At 61.2% G+C, this 20246-nt stretch overlaps 1 protein-coding gene across 13 annotated transcripts in view; it reads left to right on the forward strand.

Annotated features, from left to right (window-relative positions):
- Positions 1-3746: 3746 nt before the first annotated feature.
- The window catches only part of MEGF6 (multiple EGF like domains 6), a 112418-nt gene continuing 95918 nt past the window's right edge, over positions 3747-20246 (forward strand). For 9 of the 13 annotated variants that reach the window (XM_087446956.1, XM_087446949.1, XM_087446947.1 and 6 more), the window contains exons 1-3: positions 3770-4122; positions 9988-10122; positions 14797-14906. In XM_087446956.1, the coding sequence (XP_087303082.1) occupies positions 4016-4122; positions 9988-10122; positions 14797-14906 (352 nt within the window). In that variant the 5' untranslated portion in view covers positions 3770-4015. Of the gene's footprint in view, positions 4123-9987; positions 10123-14796; positions 14907-20246 lie in introns of all 13 variants that reach the window. The other 4 variants (XM_087446946.1, XM_087446954.1, XM_087446959.1 and 1 more) reach the window with 2 other exon arrangements.

The raw sequence follows: 20246 nt of genomic DNA on the forward strand, positions 1-20246 counted from the left end.
GCAGGGCAGATGGTGGAACCCTTTGGGGTTGGAGCCAGAATCAGTGGACATACCTACGGGCAGATCCTATTTGCAGTTCGTCCAGGTTAAGATGCTGTGCCGCGTGGGTGGAAGCAGGCAGGCTGGCCAAGGGCGCTGGCACAACCAGACAGCTAGTGAGTGTCTCGCTTTGCAGCACAGAGCAGGGTAAACTCCACTTGAAATAAATACATGCAAAGTTAATGAAGAAAGAACATATTCATGATCTTTGTAAGCTAAGTGCTTATTTCTAAGCAATGGAGGAAACAGCAGCGTGGAAAACTATACTTTAAAAAAAAAACTTGGGCCGGCCCCATGGCTTAGTGGTTAAGTGCGGGAGCTCTGCTACTGGCGGCCCGGGTTCGGATCCCGGGCGCACACTGATGCACCGCTTCTCTGGCCATGCTGAGGCCGCGTCCCACATACAGCAACTAGAAGGATGTGCAGCTATGACATACAACTATCTACTGGGGGCTTTGGGGAAAAAAAGGAGGAGGATTGGCAATAGATGTTAGCTCAGAGCCAGTCTTCCTCAGCAAAAAGAGGAGGATTAGCATGGATATTAGCTCAGGGCTGATCTTCCTCACAAAAAAAAAAAAAAAACAACAACAAAAAACTGTGCATTCAAGTACACAAAATTAGAAACTTATATCGTCTGGAAGCATTGTCAATCCTATTAAAACTGAAACTACAGACCAGGAAAATGTGTGCAATGTCTCACATAGTGTCCCTTTATTATGAAAATGGACAAAGATAGATAATTCTTAGGGGCTATTTATTGTGTTCTGTTTGGTTTGATTACTATAAAAGAAAACTTGTTCGAGTTAAAGTTAAGCGGTCGGATGCTTGCCCGTAGCCCACATCTCAGGTCTCAGACTTGGCAGAGGAGATGGGTGGGGGTGCTGGGGGGAGCATCAGGGAGGCAGGACAGCCCGCATGATGGGGGCTTTGCTTTGAGAGGTGAGCTCCCTGCTGCAGAGTCATTCCTCTACACGTATGCCTGAGAATGTCAGCTCTGTCTGGGGCCCGCAGTCCTCCCCAGTGGATTCCCCGCGGGATGGCAGGTGTCCGAGCCAAGGGACCTCCAGCAGGAAGGGCACACCCTCTTCCCACCTGCCTGCCGCCTGGCACCTCCGTTAGCACTGTTCACCTGGCAGCTGACCTTGGTGCCCAGGACTGTGGGGTGGGTAGATGCTTCAGGGGCCATTCCAAGTTGGGGGCAGGAGGGGGCTGGAATGTGTGCACAGGGTCATGTATTTTTGTACACTTAGCAAGGTAACTTATTTTTACATTGCTTTTCTTAAAGAAGGCCCCCTTCAATTTTATATATTTCGGGCCCTGCCAAACCTGGATCCCCTCAGGGTGCACCCAGATTCTTTCCCTCTTCCTTAGAGAAGCTGGAGAATTTTCTGAAGCCACAAGTTGCCCTCATTCCACTGTCCAGGGCAGGCTGGAATTCAGTGGGGAGGCTGGCGAACATCTGAAAGGTGTTCACGCATTCACTCAACACACACTTATTGGGCACCCATTTTGTGCCAAGCACAGCTCTAGAAGAGAAGGCTAAGTGGTAAAGACGGAGAAATGGGTGGACCCGTTGGGAAGCTCTTGGGGTGGGGGACACTCACAAATGCTTGCTTGCACTCCAGGATTGAGGTGAGGCGCTTGGCTCTCTTAGAAAGACAACGTGCCAGGGATCCTGGGGGAGCGTGGGCCTGGAACCCTGGCGTGGGCCAGCCCTGTGGCTGTGATCCCAGCGAGGGACCGAGGGGCAAGATTAGGAGCAGGGTGGGCACACAGGGGTCATGTTTGGGGCATCAGCAAGCAGGGGGCCAACCTGTATTTGGGGTTTCAGAAGACAGTGAAATCACCTTGCTATGTACTGAATTGTGTCTCCCCGAATTCACATGTCGAAGCCCTAACCCTAAATGTGACTGTATTTGGAGGGGCCTTTAAGGAGGTGATTAGGGTTAAATGAGGTCATAGGAGTGGGGCCCTGATCCTATAGGGCTGGAGCTTTATATGAAGAGGAAGAGACACCAGAGCTCGCTCATGCTTTCTCCCTGTCTCCCCCGACCACGTGAGGACACTGGGAGAAGGCGGCCGTCTGTAAGCCCAGAAGTGGACCTCGCCAGGAACCCAACTGCTGGCACCTTGATCCTGGACCCTCAGCCTCCAGAACAGCAAGAAAACAAATGTCTGTTGTTTAAACCTACTGGTCTGCGGTATTTGTTACACAGCCTGGGCTGACTGAGACACCCCTCAACTTGTCCAGGGGCAATCAGACTTGCTGGACCTCTGTCTACTGTCTGGCCTTGAGTGGTTTTCTCTGATTTATAGGCAGCAGAGTAGAGGGTTTAGCGAAGGTCCCCACAGCCAGAACCCTGTATTCAGTTCCCAGATCTGCGGTTTACAAGCTGGGTGATTTGGGGGTGCTGTCCCCCCCAACCTCAGTTTCCTCATCTGTACAGCAGGGTAATAGCAGCACAGACCTGACAGGACCCCTTTCCCCCCCAAATAAGATGACCGTAACCCTCCAGGCAATGTGGAGGGCTCAGATAGATGGGGGGGACACTGTTGCATCTCCATTGCTTCTGGACAGCTGGGGGTCCCCGCCTCCCAAGCCCCTTCAGCCAATGCTCTGTGTGAGGGCAGGGGTTCTTCACCCTTCCTAGTCACTGAGACCACACAAAGTGTTGGGGGAGGGAGGTCCCAAGGAAGAGGCCCTGCCGGGCTTTGGAAGGGAGGCGGACCATCTGTGGGCCTCTGCAGCTGGGTCTGGCAGGGGCTCGCCCTCCACACAACTTCAGGTGACTAACAGGGTGCCCAACTGGCCCCCATCTGGTCCCACCCAAGACTGCACTTCCCTCCCCTCTTCAAAAACCTCCTGAGGGGATTGTCCCTACCCCAGGGACCCCATGACCGCCAGAAGCACCCCTGGAGCACCCCCGGAGCACCCTCTGGAGCACCTGGGAATCCCCTCCCCCCGGAGTAAGTGAATTCCAAACCGAAACCAGGTTTAAAAGGAGAGAAGTTAAGTCCTCCCCAGCGAGAGTCCTGCCCTAGACCACCTCTGGGGAGCAGGATGACCCCAACCCCAGGCCACTGGCCAAGAGCGCTCTGCGCAGAATAGGACTAAAAATGCCCAGAGGGTGGCTGGTGAGCACCAACGTGGGTGCCAAGGGGGAGTGCCCAGAGGCACAGGGAGGGCTCGCCCGGAGCAGGAGGGGATGGGACGTCAGGGGTGATGGTGGACGGAGCATCTGCGGGGAAGACAAGCCGAGGCCGGTTCCTCATGGGACTTGAGAGGGACGGAAGGCTGAGGGCTGCCCCTGAGCACGGAACTCTGGCGTCCGGGGGTCCGCGGAAAGCTGCCTTTGCCGGGAGTGAGGGGCGTGCCTCCTGGCGCCCCGCCCCTCCGGGGTTTGCCTCTCTGGTCGCACGGGACCTGGGACTTTCAGCTTGAGGGGAGCAGGGAGAGCGAAGGGACTGCGCCGGCCCGGCAGGGAGACTGGGGGTGTGGACCCGAGCGGGGCTGCAGTGGGGCTGAAAGCCGGGAGGTGCCGGGCTGGGGGTAGGGGTCTGGGCGGGACTGGGGCGTGCCAGGGGCGTGGCTCGGCAGTGGTGGGCGGGGGGTCGGGGCGGGGACGGGCTGTGGGCGGGGTCGGGGCTGGGGTCCGGGCCGGGGGCGTGGCGAAGGCGGGCCGGCCTCTCGGACGCGCGGCTCCGCGCACACAGGGTTCACCGCGCCACGGCGGGTGTCGGCCTGGGCACACGCAGGCGCGCAGGTCTCCGCGCTGACCGTAGGGCGCGGGCGGGAAGCCGGACCCTCCGCACCTGCAGCGTCCTCGGGCTTGGCGGACCCCGCGCGGACACTGTGGCTGCGCCCGGTGCGTCCCCCGGGCCATGGCGCACGTGGAGGCGGCGGCTCTGCGAGGCCCCCGGGGCCGCTTGTGAGCTGGGGACCGGAGGAGGGACCCGGCGCGGAGCCGCGGGCACGATGCCTTTCCTTCCCAAGGCAAGGGCGGCCGGGCGAGCGGTGGCCCTGGCCCTGGTGCTGCTACTCCCCGCCGTGCCAGCGGCCGCGCTCCGCCTGCAGCCCACCATGTGAGTAGCGAGAGCAGGAGGGCTCGGCGGGACATCCGGAGACCCGGGCCCCTGGGCGGCTTTGTCCCTGGAGCCCTGAGAACAGTGGGCTCTGCCGTAACTGGGGAGGGGAGGTTAAGAGGCAAGTTTCCGGGGTTGGGTCTGGGGGCGCTTCCGTGGCAGGGCCACCCCGCCTCTCTCCTTCCCCTTCCCCCTCTCCCTCAAGTCTGCAATGTGGGTTTGCACACTAAGGCAGATGCTGCGCTCTGGACCAGAGGTGAGGGAATCTGGGTCCTTGCCGGGCAGGGTCTGGCCAGGGAGCCCAGTTTGGAGAAGGCAGAAAAGAAGCAGTAAGTTCTCACTTCCTTCCAAAGCCTGTCTCCTGGGGCCTGGGGGCCTGTGCAGGGGCGGTTGTGCCCAGACAGGGAGGGGGCCGTCTGGAGTTGGTTTATGTGTTAAACACGTGCGCTTTGGGGCTGAGAGACAGGAGATGGAATTCAGTACCAGAATGGGCAGGAAGAGAGGGTCAGGGAGCCAGCCGAGATGCATTTAATTTTGAAAGATGATTCCCCAACGGGCCATTTAGCGGTCTCTCTTAAACAGCAAATCGATCCTTGTGCTGGCCTCAAAGGAAAACTGGTGCCGACGCGAGCCAGTCTGGAGGAGGAGGTGGAGGGCAGCGTTCCTGCAGGGTGCTGGGCCTGGGGTTTGCAGAGCTTGGAAAGGCTGTTGAGGGGCTGCAAGAGGGGCAGGGGGCAGCCCAGGCTGGGGTTAGGGCCTCCCAGAGGGCCAGGCAGCACGGAGAGGACAGGTTTCCAGGCAGAGCTGGGGAGGGGGCAAGTCCATGCCCCCAGGGACCCTCACCCCAGGAGCAGGGTCTGGGGGCCTTTGCATCCAGGAATGTGAGCGGCTAAGTCCCAACTCTTCACGTGACTTCTGCCGGACATTCCTCTTTCTTGTGATCCATTCCGGGGAGTTTAGTTTGTCCAGGAGAAGCCGCAGCCTCCGACTGGATTATCATGGTGGCGGTCGGCCACTCAGCCTGCCTGCTCTTCACATGGTTGGCCAGGGACTTCCAGAGGCCCAAGCTCCTGGGAATTCCAGGGTGCTGGTCAGGGTGTGCAGCAGCTCAGCCGATGAGGACAGAGGGCTTTGCTCTTAAGAGGGGGCTTCTGCCCCTGCGCGCTTGTGGAGACTGCCGGCCGCCCTTCCTGGGCTCCCTTCCCTGAGCCCCTGGGGAGTGGAGCCAAAGACTGTTTCCGTGAGGTCTGCCCGCTCACCTAGGGCTCAGGGAGCCTCTAGCCAGTCTGGGGAAAGCCTTTCCAGCCAGTGGCTAGTGGCTGCATGAGAGGTCAGTCTCTCTCCGCTTCACGCTTTTCCCAAAGCCTCCCCTCCCTCCCTCTTCCCTGCTCTTCAAATCCTGGGCTCTTTCAAGGCTCCGCCCATTGCTCCTCCTCCCTCTCCTCTCCTCCTCCTTGGGGAGCCTGGGGGCCTGTGCCCCTATTTCTTGGCCCTGAGCTTAGCCACTCAGGGCTTCTATCCTCAGATTGCCCCACTCGTGTTGAGTTCTGTGCCACCTACGCACACACCTTCCCCAGCCCTCACGTCTTGTAAGGGCCTGGCACGGGCCCCGACATGCAGTAGGGCCGCAGTGGGCGCTGCTGGCTGGCTGAGTGGGACTGGGGGGAGGGCTCTTCTGCTAGACCCCAGAGAGATTTCTCCGCTGGGCTGTGGAGAACGATGTTGCTTGTTCTTGGGCTCCCGCTGGCGGAACGTGTCCAGCTTCAAAACCAGCCACTTCTCATTTAAGCCTCTAAACTGAATTTCTGCTGCCGTGGAAGAGTGGCTTGCCTTTCTTCCTGGGGCCTGGAACGACTACGGACCACATGTAGGCCTGGCCCGAGGCTGCTGGCTGGGCTGTGGAAGCAGGGTCTGGGGACAGGGAGACGACGTCCCCACACACTGGAGCTCTGACCGGCTGCGGTCCGAGGCTGCACGATTCGGAGGAGACGTCTGCTCCAGGACTCGGCTTCCCCGGGGCCGGAGGCCGCTCTGGGCAGCTGAGCCAGGAAAAAGGCCAGGGCTTCAGACCCCTCCCATCCAGGGAGAGCTGGCCCTCCAAACTCAAGTCCCGACTTGCAGGTAGCCCTTGGACCGACCCCCGGCCCTGAGTGCTGGAACGGCCCCGTTTGCCAGGCTGAGCCTTCCTCAGGCCGTTCAGAAGCCCTCTCCTCGCTGCTCAGGAGTCAGAAAGCTGAACTGTACTTTCAGGGGCCCCTGGGAAGCTACTGGGAGCCCCCCTTTGGGGCCCTGCCTCCCTGCCTTTCCTGGGGGGAGGGGACGGAGTGCACCCCCATCACCAGCCGCTGCGCGCCAGGCCCTGTGTTTGGTGCTGCACATGTGCATGACATTGCACTTAACTGTCCAGTTGTCTAGTGGGAGGGACTCCAGGGGTCATGGCATCCTTGGGCCCCAGGGCTGGAATTGGGTCACCTGAGCCCAGAGAGAGATGCTTCCCACATGCCCCCTGCACCCAGGCCGGGGGACGCGTGTTCAGAGGTCAACTGTGGGGGTAAAAACAGGAGTCCATGAAAGACGTAATGGCGACACTCCTCGGCAGCACGGCCTCCTCCTGGACGAGGGGGTGTGTGCAGCCAGGCATCCCCGGCTGGCGAGGCTGGCTGTCCCTGGCTTTCCCAGCCTCACCTCCTCACCCTGGGGCCCAGGGGCCTAGAACGCCCACCCTGGAGGGCACTTCTTGTGCCCACACTCACCTCTAGCTCCGGGCAAAGGCCACCAGCCTCCAGGAGCCCGGCTCTGCCCGGGAGCGGATGGCCCCCCACTGCGATGAGCCCCACCCCCCGACCGAGCTGAGTTCACTTTGTAGTTTCCTGCCTCGCCCCGACTTTCCAAGCTCTGCGTGGGGCGTTTCTCCTCCCGCTGACTCAGTGGCCAGACCACTGTCCCAGCTCTCCCCGCAGCCCCTGGCACCCCTAAGGACCCTTGCGCTCTGTGGCATCCCCTCCCTGAGGCCTCCAAGCTGGCATCCTGTGAGCTGAGCTGGGGTCAGCAGGAGGGAACAGTGGTGATGTCCTAGGGGATGTGGGGCCCTGGGACCCAGAAACACAGGGACTTTCTCTGAGCCAGGGCCCATGCCAGGTTCCAGACATGCGCGGTCTCATCTCAGGAGCACAGGAGCCATAGACTCACCTGCTGCCATCACGCCCTCTTTACAGATGCTGAAAGAGGCTCAGAGAGGGTCAGCAACTTTCCTCAGGCTGCACAGCAGGCCCCAGGTCTGGGTTGTTGGTTCTTTTTTTTTTTATGAGGAAGATTAGCTCTGAGCTAACATCTGTTGCCAGTCCTCCTCTTTTTGCTGAGGAAGATTGGCCCTGAGCTAACATCCATGCCCATCTTCCTCTACTTTATATGGGACACTGCCACAGCATGGCTTTACAAGTGGTGCGTTGGTCTGCACCCAGGATCCGAACCTGCAAACCCCAGGCCGCCAAAGCAGAGTGGGTGAACTTAATGGCTATGCCACCGGGCCGGCTCCATGGGTTGTCGGTTCTAAAGCCCTTGCTCATAACTGCCCTCCTCAGCGTCACCTCCATCCTCAGAGGATGATAGAGCCACTCACAATGGCCACCCACAGCACAGGGCTATTTCAGGGTCAGGGCTGGGGCCTGCAGCCAGGAAGCTCAGAGGCCCGCCCCCTTCCACTCTTCACTAGGAAAGCTGAGAGTAGACATTTGCGTTGCCAGGCACAGGTGTGGGCAAAAGAATTTGGAGCAAAAATGGTGCAACATCTGTAGCAGTTCGTTGGGGCAGGATTCAGTTTGCAAATGGCACTGTTTTTCCTGGCTAGAGAAGCAGCCCATTGGCTGCCTGGGTGCCCCAGCATCAGGAGTAACACCAGCTGACACCCACCTGGCCATCAGGAGCCTTTCCGGACTGGCTCATGTAAGCCCCACAAGAGCCTGCGTGGTCAGCGCCGGGAGTCCTCATCGTCCAGTGCGGAACTGAGGCAGGAGAGGCTCCGCAGGCTGGTGTGTCTCCTAGATGGTAGTGGGAGCTGAGGTCCAAACCCAGGCTGCCTGGCAACGGAGTCCTTGCTTTGAACTGCTGGGCTAGTGGTTCTAACGTGAGTGTGCTTCAGTATCCCCGGAGGGCTGCTTGCAGCAGGATGCCTGCTTTCCCCAGCTTCTGATTCAGTGGGTCTGGGGCCCAGAGAATTTGCATTTCTGATGAGTTCCCAGGAGAGGCTGCCAGGGACCCCACTTGGAGAACCACTGCCCCGTGCTCTGCTGCCTGGGCATAGGGCAGGGTCAGAGAGACCGTCCTGGGTGACAGCCATGGGAAGGCGATTCCACTGCTGAGGTGAAGGGCATGGAGGCCCCATTTCCTGGAACCCAGAGAGAGCTGCAGCTGCAGACGGGGCGCCCAAGGGTGCTGTGGCCTGGTATGAGGAGCACAGCCCCCACCCAACCGCCCTTGGCAGGAAGGAAGCGAGGAAGGACAAGTACCCAGCTTTTCTCTCCTCCCACCCTCTAGTCTCCTGCTGGTCCTCCTGTGGCCAGACCCACCCGGAGCCAGAGGGCAAGGATGTGTGTGTGTGTGCTTGTGAGTGCGTGTGTGTATGTATGTATGTGTGTGTGCGTGTGTGTGTGTAGCCAGCCTTGGGCCAGCACAGCTGGACAGGCTGGGCCAGAGTCTCCGAGTGCTGAGCCCTGGAGGACGGGCCAGCCCAGCAGACCAGCCGTGGACGTCGGGGCCTCATGGGGATTTTGAAGTCCCTGCCTGGCTTGGGGTGCGAGGGTAGTAATGAGGCCAGATGGTTTTAGGTACAGGGGCTGTGGGCTATGCCAGCGAGGCCTAGCAGAGTGGGGACCTCAGGTAGGAGTTGGGGAGGGGCCCTGTGCCCCATTTGCCAGGCCTTCTGCACCGCCAGCTTGGAACCAGACTTGTCCGAGGGGTGAGCCCAGAGCTTGGCTCACGCGGGAGGAGGCACCTTGCCCCGGGCTGGCCTCTCTTCCTTAGAGGCCCCGTGAAATCTGGCTGGCTCAAAAACTTCATGAAGCAGTAAAACCTTGCCTTCTCTCCAGAAATTTGCCTCTGTGGGGACCACCCGAACCCTGAATCAGAGCAGGCTTGCTTGGCCTCTCTCCAGGATGCCTTTCCCCTCACCTTCTGGAGCAGGGCGGGCCCCTCCTTCATCATCCCGATCACTACCACCTCCTTCCCGAGCAGGCGTGTTCCTTGTCCATATGCTCACCTGAGGGGGCTCAGCGGGGCTGGGGGGCCCCTGAAATTGCAGGGATGGTGGTCACTGGGAGTTGGCTGCACCCTGCCCCACCTGTGCCCCACCCTGTGCTGCCTGGTTGCCCCCCTCTCTTCCACACCTTGCTGGCTTGTCCTAGGAGCGAGCTTCCGCTCAGCCACGCGCCCCAGCACGACCAGCTCGAGGGACATCTCTGAGGCCGGGATGGCGGGGCAGAGAGAACCTAGGGGTGCAGTCAGACAGACTCAGGGTCAACGTTGCTGTTCCCGCTGACCCCCAGTTCCCATTTCAAGGGGGCAGTGGTGTCAACATGTTGGTGTCTTGGGAGGATTGGAGCAATGCTATGGGCAGCATGCAGCCTGTGCATGGGGGATGCTCAGATGTGGCCCTGTGGTTTTCCGTTTTCCTGCTGAGCCCCCACACCCTCCAGCCTGGGCCTACTGCAGGCCTGGGGTGGGCATTGGGCTGGGCACCCTGCCATGGGGGCTGGCCTGGGTTCTGGACCCCCGTCTAGATGGCTGGATACCTGTGGGCAGGCATGCAGGAGGGCTGGTGCCTGCCAGCTCTTGGTGGCCGGGACGCTGACCGTCTGTCCTCTGTCTCAGGCCCCACGTGTGTGCTGAGCAGGAGCTGACCCTGGTGGGCCACCGCCAGCCCTGTGTGCGGGCCTTCAGCCAAACGGTGCCCGTGTGGAAGCCGGGCTGTGGCCGGCAGGTGTGGTGCGTCAGCCACGAGCGGAGGTACGTGCTGGGGTCCCGGGGTCCCGTGTGGGAGTTGGGGCTCTGCTCACATCCAGAGCAGCGTTGACTACCCAGGAGCGGGGTGGCTGGGGCAGGACGCTCCCTGATCTCATGGCCACGTGCAGCCCCCTGAAACCCCTCCCTCATCTGAGGTCAAGTCCTCTCACACCCGCCTTGGGGTGAGGCTGCCACAGCAGCAATTCCCAGACTGCAGGATTCCTGCTCAGCGGGCACCGGGGGCCTTCATGGGTGGGTGGGGGGACCCTGCAGGGAGGGGGTGCTCTTAGAGGGATGGGGAACCCTGTGGAGGAGGTGGAGACCCTTTGGGGAGAAGGGAAACCCTTCAGGGAAGGGGTCTCAGTTGGGGAGGACCCTATGGGGCAGGCAGGGACCCTGCGGGGAGGAGTGCTGGCCACTCGAGCAGGTGAAAAGCGGGCGCCCGGCCTGCTGAGTTCCTGGCGGAGACGGCTGCTGCCTGACCCTGGGCCTCATTCCCAAGCCCATGTGAAACCTTTCATTGCTCAAGATTTTATTTCAAAATCAAACGTAGGGCGTGCCTTTGCATACCTCTCCTCTTTTTATAGACTTGGGTTCTGGAATCTGCCTGATTGCAAAGCTGGGGCATGGGAGGGGCTCAGCTGGGGCAGCTCCCCCGGCTTGGACGCTGGCGGCTGCTCCGGGTTAGACGAGGAAAGGCGGGACCATGTCCTCAGACCGTGTCTAGCGTCTCTGCGAGGTCTTTGGGAGGTTCCCTGCGTGGTGTCATCCATGTGGGGTGTGCATCTGCTACGTCTGCCCCAGGAGCTCCAGGGTGGCTGGTTCAGGGTGCAGCTTTCATGTTAAATGTGTGTCTGCTGTGTGATTTGTGCGTGTTCGCAGGAGAGAAGGTGCCGTGAAGCTCTAACAGTGGTTCTCGGCCGGGGGACCCTGGCAGTGTCTGGGGAGTTTCGGTTGTGTGAGGTGAGCTGGGGGGACGGGCTGCTGTAGCCAGCAGGTGGAGGCGGGGACGCTGCTCGACACACTACAGCGCACAGGCCGGCCCCTCAGCAGTGAAAGATCCCCCTGGATGTCAGGAGGCTGAGGCAGAGACACCCCTGGGCAAAAAAGAAGAAATCTCCCTCGTGCTTCCCCAGAGGTGTGCACTGCAGTCTGGCCTCTGGCCTCCACGCTTTCCAGGATGTACGTGTATTTACAAAACGGGCATCAGGTCCCGTCAGTCGCACCCACCCCCCCGCAGCAGCTCGTGGTGAACAGCTCGTGTTTTGGAAGCAGCTGGAAGCCCTGTGGACCCAGGGCCGGGGAGTATGGTGGTCATGCCGGGGAAGCCCCCGGGGGTGGCCGTCAGGTGATTTCTCCATCACCGGTCTCCAGGCTGGCTGGACAGAGGGGAACAGCGTTTCCAAAGTGTCTGGGTGTCTTCAGCCTCCTGGCGGGGCGTCTGGTGGGGAAAGTCTGACTGTCGGGGGGCCACACTGCCGGGCTGTTTGCGGCAGGGCCACGGCCTCTCTGTTGTGCTTCATGTCTGGGGGTCAGTGTTCTGTGTCGGGGTGTCCTGGGAAGGCTCAGGAGGGACCCATGTGCAAAGCAGGTTCAGGGATCCTCTCCTTACACCGCCCAGCTCGAGGTGTCTGGAGCCTCCCTCCCCGAAATGCGGCGGTCCTGCCTCAGGTCGGCTGGAGCAGTTGGGCCCCTGGCCTGGGGTGGGGGCAGCTCAGTGGATGGGCAGCCATCCGGTCTGCCTGGCTCTGGAATGTAGCTGAGGTCCCCCTTCACTCTACACTGTGCTGTTCTCAGCGCCAGGTGAGCAAGAGCTGTCACCACCTCCCTGCCCACGGGCCATCGGGTGGCCTGTAGGGTTTTCTGGAACCAGCACCCAATGTTGGTAGAGGACCCAGCCTCACTTCCCTTCTGGAGGGCTCCCGGTGCCATTAATGTGTCATAGCCCCTCCCACGACGCCCACGGCTGAGCTCACCATGCCAGCTGTGGGAGGTTTCCCGAATGCCTTGTCCAGATGTTCCTCCAACTGCTGTCCAGGCTATGGCTGGCACAGAGGACAGCCTCTTGCTGGCATGCTCCTGTTCGTCCTTCACAACCCCACAGAGCCTGGGGCTTCCCCGTGAAGCTGGCCCTGAGCCCCCGCCCTCCCTTCTGCCCATCTGCCCAGACCTGCGTCCAGCCCTCCTTTGTTGATGTCCCTTCTCCTCCTAGCGTGTCAGGATGTTTTCCTGACAAACCTGCCAGCCAGCACAGGCCACCCCAGGCTTGGGGAGCTCCCCAGGGTGCGTAAAGGGACCGCTGCCCTCTGGGTGTGTGGTCCACGCAAAGGAAGAAAGGGAGGAGGGAGGAGAGAGGGAGGAGGGACGAGAGGGAGGAGGGACGAGAGAGGGAGGAGGGAGAAGGGAGGGAGGAGGGAGAAGGGAGGGAGGAGGGAGGGAGGAGGGAGGAGGGAGGGGGGAGGGAGGAGGGAGGAGGGAGGGAGGAGGGAGGAGGGGATGCCTGGAGCATGGAGTACACGCGTGTGCCCCTCCCAGCAGGCCCACCCCTGCTGCGCTGTGGGCTGGGCTCTGAGGTGGCTGCAGAAGGTGCAGGAGTGGGCACCAGCCTGGTAGCCACGTCCCCCTGTTGACCCTGGCCCTGCCATGAGTGGCTGGAGCCCGTGTGAGCTGTCCCTGTGTGAGCTGTGTCCCGTGTGAGCTGTCCTGTGTGAGCTGTGTCCCGTGTGAGCTGTGTCCCGTGTGAGCTGTGTCCCATGTGAGCCGTCCCTGTGTGAGCTGTCGCATGTGAGCTGTGTCCTGTGTGAGCTGTCCCGTTGAACTGTGTACTATGTAAGCTGTGTCCCGTGTGAGCTGTCCCGTGTGAGCTGTGTCCCGTGTGAGCTGTTCCTTGTGAGCTGTGACCCGTGTGAGCTTTGTCACCTGTTAGCTGCAGGGGAATGAGGGGTCTGCACTCTCGGGGGCCGTGGGGGCTGCAGGCTGACCGGCTCTCTCCAAGGGTCTCTAACTTTTGGGGACATGGGGGAGGGTGGCCGATGGGCCTGGTGGGCCCTGTCTTCTGGGTGACCAGGAGGAGCTGCACGTAGCCCCGGGAGAGGGATAAATATTTACGGTGGAAGGGCCCAAACACTCTCTGCTCTGCCAAATGTTGTCTGCTGCCGTGGTCGGTTTCTCTCAGGCAAGTGGTTTCATGTCCTGCCAAAGTGGTGTTTTGCAAAGCCCTCCCGAGTCACTCTGTGCAGTGTGCATGCACTCATGCTTCTGGGAAGCAGCCCTTGTTTGTTTGCGGGGTCTGGGTCCCCAGGGGGCCACGGGCTTCCCACCACTCCGAAGGGCCAAGTCCCAGCATGCTGGGAGGTGTTTGTTACCTGGGGATGGCAGCCCAGGTCCTCCCACCATCCCAGGGCTCAAGGGCCCTCGACCCAACGGCTGTTGGCCAGCGTCGGGTCCCGGTTCCCACAGAGAGCGGTGGGGGTTGGGGTGGTTGTGCCTGGAGGCTGCAGGGTGGCTCCGGGGGCGTCCCTTTCCTCTCCTTCAGTTACCCCTCTCTCTGCCTCCTGCCCCCACACATCCGCATGTCCAGGTCTGCCGTTGTAAACACGAGGGCCTCATAGCCGTGGGGCCTGAGGGGCTGTGCTGAGCGCTGAGTCCTGTTTGAGTTTCCTCTGGCTGCTCTAACAAATTATGACAAACTGTGGCTTAAGACAACAGGGATTTTCTCTCTCTTAGTCTGGAAGCCAGGAATCTGAGATCCAGGTGTGGGCAGGGGTGGTTCCTCCTGGAGGCTCCGAGGGAGAGTCTGTCCTGGGCCTCTCTGCCAGCTCCTGGGGATGGCCGGCGATCCTCGGCGTGCCTAGGCTTGTAGACATGTCACTCCAACTCCGCTTCTGTCATCACATGGCGGTCTCCCCTCTGTCTGTGTCCAGATTTCCCTCTTCTTGTAAGGGTAGCAGTTGTCGGGGTAGGGCCCACCCTAAGCCAGAGCCTCATCTTGACTTGGTGACATCTGCAAAGACCCTATTTCCAAATGAGGCCACATTCACAGGTTCCGGGTGCGCACAGATTTTGGGGGACACCACTCAGCCAGCGCAGCAGTAAGAGACATGGGGTTGGGGCGGGCGGGGGCAGTTAGCTGTCCGGCTTGCTGACCGTCACCAGATGGGGGTGGGGGTTGTCTGGGCAGGGGAGGGCTGAGGACAGGAGTCAGGGGGGTTCCCCAGGAGGGTTGGCAGGGGTGTCGAACAGATCCTTGGGTCGTTGCAGCCCACTCAATGAAGAAGCAGAAACAGAGCTTTCCGGAAGGGCAGAGACCCTCCCAAAATCTGAGGCCCACCTGAAGAGGAGCCAGGACGTAGGATCTCTGTTTAGGGGTGCAGCCAGAACCAGGGGCAGCCTGGCCGTGCTGAGTGGGGTAGAGAGGGGGTGGGGTAGCATGTTCCCGGGCAGAGCACGGCAGGAGGCCACTGTTGCTGGCTCCAGGACGGCCGTGCGCCCCCCTGCTGGCCCGTCGTCCACGCGGTGTGGCCCCCCCCAAGCGTTGACCTCCTCAGCTGTGAAGTGGGGACAGTCTGAGAGCCAGTCTTACGGAGGGGATGTGGCCAGAGGCAAACGCAGCGGGTGAAATGCCGTGAGCGCTGGTCTCTCCATGGTAAAACGCTTCTCTTCTCTCTTCTTTTCTAGAACCATCTACTACACAAGCTACAGGCAGGTGTACGCCATGGAGGCCCAGACCGTGTTCAGGTGCTGCCCGGGGTGGAGCCGGCAGCCCGGTGACCGGGGCTGCCTCTCCCGTGAGTGCTCCCTTGCCCGTCCCGCCTGCCCTGCTGTCCGGCCTGCCACCCGCCGGCGGACAGAGGCCGCGTCTAACGGGGAGGGGTTCTCTGGCTGCAGCGGGATACAGGTCCTGCGTTTCTGCACTGGGTGGGATGGCTCCCAGCAACTTGAAGGGCTTCCAGGGCTACTCATTCTGCCACTCTGTCGCCAAAGCCTGTTAAAGTGAGATACTAAAGGAGAAGGCACGGCAAATTCCCCCCACACTGATGTTGGCAGGAGCCGCAGAAAGGGAGAGCTGGGGTTGGGGGATGCTCTGAGCCAGATGGTGGGGAGCCAGCTGCTGGTGCCCGAGTGCCTGGCATTGGGAAGGGGTCTGAGGGCAGCCCCGGGCCATGAGTTGGTGTCACGGGGCTCAGGCGCCTCTGAGCCTGGTTCGGGGCCAGCGTTAGGGAGTGTGACCCCTCACCCATGCCCACACCCCTGCTCTCGGAGTCCTTCTGCCTGCTTTGTTTCCAGAAAGGCCTGGCACTGGGCAGCGGGCCCTCGGCCTCTGTGGGCGCATGAGACAACAGCTCCCATTCTGGCCCTCGCTCGCTGGCGCCCTGGGCCCAGTCTTCCTGTCTACCGAGTGGAGCCTTAGTCGCTGCCTCCCTCAGAGGGGGAGGTCCTGACAGACGTGGGAGGGAGGGGACCCCGTGTATCAGCACATGCGAGCGACATGTGCTGTCGCACACGACAACCCAACCCCGGGCAGACAATGGCAGCCTCCTTTATAGACAAGGAGACTGAGGCTCTGAGAGGCGGGGCCGGGGCTGGAACTGACTTGTCGGATCCTAGCGGGCGGCTGTGAGGCCTCTGCTTTGGAAAAGGAACAGCGCTCCCGGCTGTGGAGTCTAGCTGCAGGGGGTGTTTGGGAAGGGCGCCTGGCACAGGTGGGCTGGCAGGTGAGCGTGGGCACAGGAGGGTGTGGGCACAGGGGAGTGTGGGGATAGGAGGGTGTGGGCACAGGGGGATGTGGACACAGGGTGGCCGGCAGGTAGGTGTGGGCACAGGTGGGCATGGGTACAGGGGTTGTGGGGACAGGTGGGCTGGCAGGAGAGTGTAGGCACAGGTGGGTGTGGGCATGGGGGTGGGGAGTGGGCAGAGGGGGCCGGCAGGTGAGGCTGACTGGGTAAGAGGAGTCAGCAGGTCGGGCCAGAGGTCTGGCCTCCCCAGAAACAGTGATGTGGCATCCTGTGACGTGAGGTGAGGGACGAGGCTGGGCCGTATGGGGTGGCTGCGGGTCAGGGCTCCCCCGAGTTGGGGGGTAACCGTGGGTGGGCCATTCTGTGACTGGGACGGGAAGTAGACACAGCCGTCTTCATGGCCCCTGGGTCCCTCCTCATACAGAAAACGAAGGGGCCAGTAAACGGGGTCCAGAGATGTCCCCACCTGAACTCCAGCGGGAAGAGGGGAAAGAAAAGGACGTGGCGATGTTTTTCCATGAAAGGAAATGAACAGTTCTCTCCAGGAAGGGAGTTGGAGGATGGAGGAGAAGGAAGCGGCTCAGGGGCCTCCCGTGTGGGCAGGAGAGACGGTGGGGGCCGGGGGTGGGTGCTGGCCAGCCGGGCCCTCAGTGGGGCGGCCAGGCCCCGGCAGCGGCCCTCCTCCCCGGCGCTCTGATCGCAGCGGCTGATGGGAGCCAGTCTCTGCTTCTGGCGTCTGGGAAAACAAAGGGGTCTGTTGAGTGGGGCGCAGGGCAGACATCAAAGCCGAGGTCCCCTGGGTTCCTGCTCTGAGGCGGGGTTCCTCAGGCCTGAAGAAGGTTGCTCTGGTAACTGGTGAACCAGGAATTGGGGTGGGGAGAGGGATTGGGGTTTACGGTTGTGGGGAGCACAGCCTCTCACACCCAGGAAGGGACATGGGTGCACAACTGCACGGCGGGCCCGGGGAGTGGGGCCCTCTGGGCTTGGCCTCCTGGGCTTGGGGAGCGGGTGTGGGTGCCTCTCATGGGCCGGGGGAGGGGAGCCAGGGTGCAGGTCCAGGTTTGCACGGCAGCGTCCCTGTGATCATTGTCCCCTCTGCACCCCTGAGCTGGGGTCTGGTGACCCTTGGTTTCTTCTCTGTCTTGGAGTGACCATTCCAGGGACAGATGGGGAAAGTGGCAGGGCCAAGGGCTGGGCAGACCCTGGGAGGCCAGGTTGACCTCTCCCCACTTTGGATTTGGGGCCTGAGTGCTGGCTTCTCGGGAACTCGGGGCCAGCACTGGGACAGGTCTACAGGGACAGGGTTGTGACAGTCTTTTGTCCCCAGTCTGGCTCTGCCTGAGCTCCGGGCCTGTCCTGCAGCTCTGCCTTCCTGTGCTCATGGCCAGGAAGGATGAGGTGGCTCTGCCCTGGCCTGGCCAGTGGGCAGCAGAAGGAATGCAGCTGGGGGCCAGGCCACACTGCTCACTGGGAGGTGGGGCCCCAGATGGGCAGAACCACTTCAAGTTCCTCAGCTCAGGGAGGGGTCTCAGCCGGGACCCTCCCAAGGGCAGCCTGGGCCTGGCAGAGGTGGAGGAAACTGGCTGGGGCTGGACTGAGATGGTGGGGAAATGGGGGATGGGGGCGTCTCAGCTGCTGGGCCAGGCCTGGGGGATCCAGGCTGTCATATCCGCTGGAGACACAGGACAGGGTCCCCATGTGTATCCTGAACTTGAAGCTTTGGCTTTCTTGGTTGTTTGTTTTTAAAAAATCATTTTTAGGGCAGGATTTACTGATTTATGTATTTGGCTTTTGTCTGTTTGTTTTAATGATCCAGGAAAAGCCCTGTGATCTGGCCCCTTGGGACCTCGCTTGTCCCCCAGTGTCTGGGTCACCAGTGTGTGCAGGGGAGGGGGTGGAGTTCTCACGGGTGGGAGGAGTGCTGGCATGTGTGCATTTGTTCATTCATTCATTCACTCACTCATTTGTTCGGCTTTTGCTCAGCTGCCACTGAGCACTGGGGATTCAGTGCCTGCCCGTGAGGAGCTCAGGTCTGATGGGGAGGCTGGCCGCTGGCAGATTCTGATGTGACAAGGGTGTGATGGGGAGCACAGAGTCAACCGGGGCGTTGCTGTGAGGATGGGCAGGCGAGGCCAGCCAAGGGGGATTGGGGTGTGAGGGAGCCGGTGGGAACCCTGGGCAGGAGGAAGTGTGGGGCGGCTGGGGAGGCAGGCGCACACGTGGGAGCAGAGGGCAGCACGGTCGGTGTCAACGGGGTGGCCGAGGAAGGTGGGCGAGCACGGCCTTCCTCAGCTGCCCCTCTGCTGGGGAGCGGACTTCTCGCTGTAGCTGAGCCCTGTGGTCACTCTGACTTGTAGTCACTCAGCGCTGGTTTCCCAGCTCCTGTGGAGTCAGAGCCTTCCGGAAGCCTCGCTCCAGCTCCTTTGTGCATTCCCCACCCTGTTGGCTCGTTCAGGGGGTGCTGGGGCAGGTGCAGGCTTGGATCAGGCACCGTCTTGGGCGGGGAGTCTCGGGGTCCCAGCAGGTGCCGGAGCCCCCAGTCCCTGGAGGCCCTGCCTCGGTGGGTCAAGTGAGAGTCTGGGGTGGCCGCTGGCATGCCTGTGGGCTCCAGGGCTGCAGGCTGGGGCAGGGTCCTCCGAGCCCCCCAAGCGAGCAGAGAGGGTGGTGACTGAGGCAAAGTCCCCATGTGGGAGAGGCGTTCTTTCCTGCAGGGGCCCCAAGGTCACGGTGCTCTGGCTCTGCCTCCTCCCCCCTTTCTCACCCTGTGCCCCGTCCTCCTTTCTCCACCATCCCTGCAGTCCTTTCCTTCCCATCCAGGCTTTCTGCAGCCAAGGGACCCCAAGAGGTGGTCAGGCTGGGGTGGGACAGGGCCAGATACCCGCTGGCCCCTGCCCCACTCTACCAGCCGTAGTGAAATCGCCTCACCTCGATGTGACCTGGAAACGCGGCCGCATGCGGGGCGGTGTTGGGGCCCGTGGTGTTTGTATAGGGTGGAGGAGGAGGCATGATGCCCGTGTGAGACAATGGCAGGAAGCTCTGAGTGATACTGGGATTTCTCCGAGACCCACTTAGCAGCACTTTTGACCGGGACATGACCGAGAAGAAGTGCTGGCTGGGCGGGACAGTGGTGCCTAAGGACCAGAGGCTTCCCCAGGATCTGTGTGGCCCCGCTATGCATGCGCCGTGGGGGGGCAGCTGGGCTCTGACCCCTTCTGCCATGGGGGGCCAGTCTCCCTGCTCAGTGGTTATCAGTGACAGTCAGGTGACAGATTCTGCCTGGAGCCTCCCCATGTTTCAGCTACAGTTGCCTTGGGTCCAGGTGCCCCCTCATCGAAGGGGGGGCCCTGAATGCACAGATGAGGTACCTGGCCTGGAGCAGCTGTACCCCCCAGGCCCCTGCATGCAGACTCTGAGATGGACACTCCCAGGAGTGAGGCACCAGGAAGACCATCTGCAGCTCCTGTCTGTAACTCGCTCTGTGTGGGCTGGGCTCAGTCCATCCAAGGAGTCCGTGCGAGGAGGCCACAGGATGGACAGGCAGGGCCCGAGGAAGTGCCAGGAGCCACTGGGATTTGAAGAGCTCTGGGAAGGGAATTCTGTGGTCCAGGAAGCTCTGGGTAAAACATGGTTAAGCAGATTCCATTTTTGCAGGACTTCTCAGAGGCTTTAAAATGCTAACGTGCACTGTAGATTCCTGAGACAGACTGTGTAGTGTTTTCCAAACAAATTCTTTCTTTAAAAAGAAAGGAAGAAAAAGAAACAAAGTCAAAATAATAAAAGTGTCCCTAAAGCATTTGCTGAGAAATACTGACACAGGCGATCCATTCAACAAAGGTTTGTGGAGGGCCGACGGGGTGCCCAGCGCTGTGCTCGGTGTGGGAGGGGGTGGTGGCGGAGACTGGTGCCAGCCCTGTTCTCAGTGAACTCGTGTTCTACAGCAGGTGACACTCAGGAAAGCAGGCAAGCAGTTCTGTGCCAGCTGGTGTGTGAGAAATGCTCCAGAGAACAGTGAGGGGGACAGGGGCTGAGCGAGGGTGGTGCTGGCTTGGGTAGGGGTCCGGGAAGGCCCTTCTGTCCAGGGCATGGGTGGCCTGTGTGATGTGAGCAGTGGGCCTTGCGCATGCCTGGGGAAGAGATGCCGATGGCAGAGGGAACGGAAGGTGTGAGGCCCTCAGGCTGGAGCAGGTGGAACAGCAGGCAGGAGGGAGCGAGGTGAGGCCGGGGAGTGGGGCTCACACACTGCCACAGCTGGGGGCTTAGAAAGCTCGTGTGTACTCTCTCACGGTTCTGGAGGCCAGAGGTCTGAAATCTAGGTGTCGGCAGGACCGCGCTGCCTCCGGGACTCTAGGGGAGGATCCTTCCCGTGGCTCCCAGCTCCTGGCGGCTGCCGCA

The sequence above is a fragment of the Ceratotherium simum genome, chromosome 22, assembly GCF_057802395.1.
Source record: "Ceratotherium simum simum isolate JZ-2026a chromosome 22, ASM5780239v1, whole genome shotgun sequence".
Classification (NCBI taxonomy): Eukaryota; Metazoa; Chordata; class Mammalia; order Perissodactyla; family Rhinocerotidae; genus Ceratotherium; species Ceratotherium simum.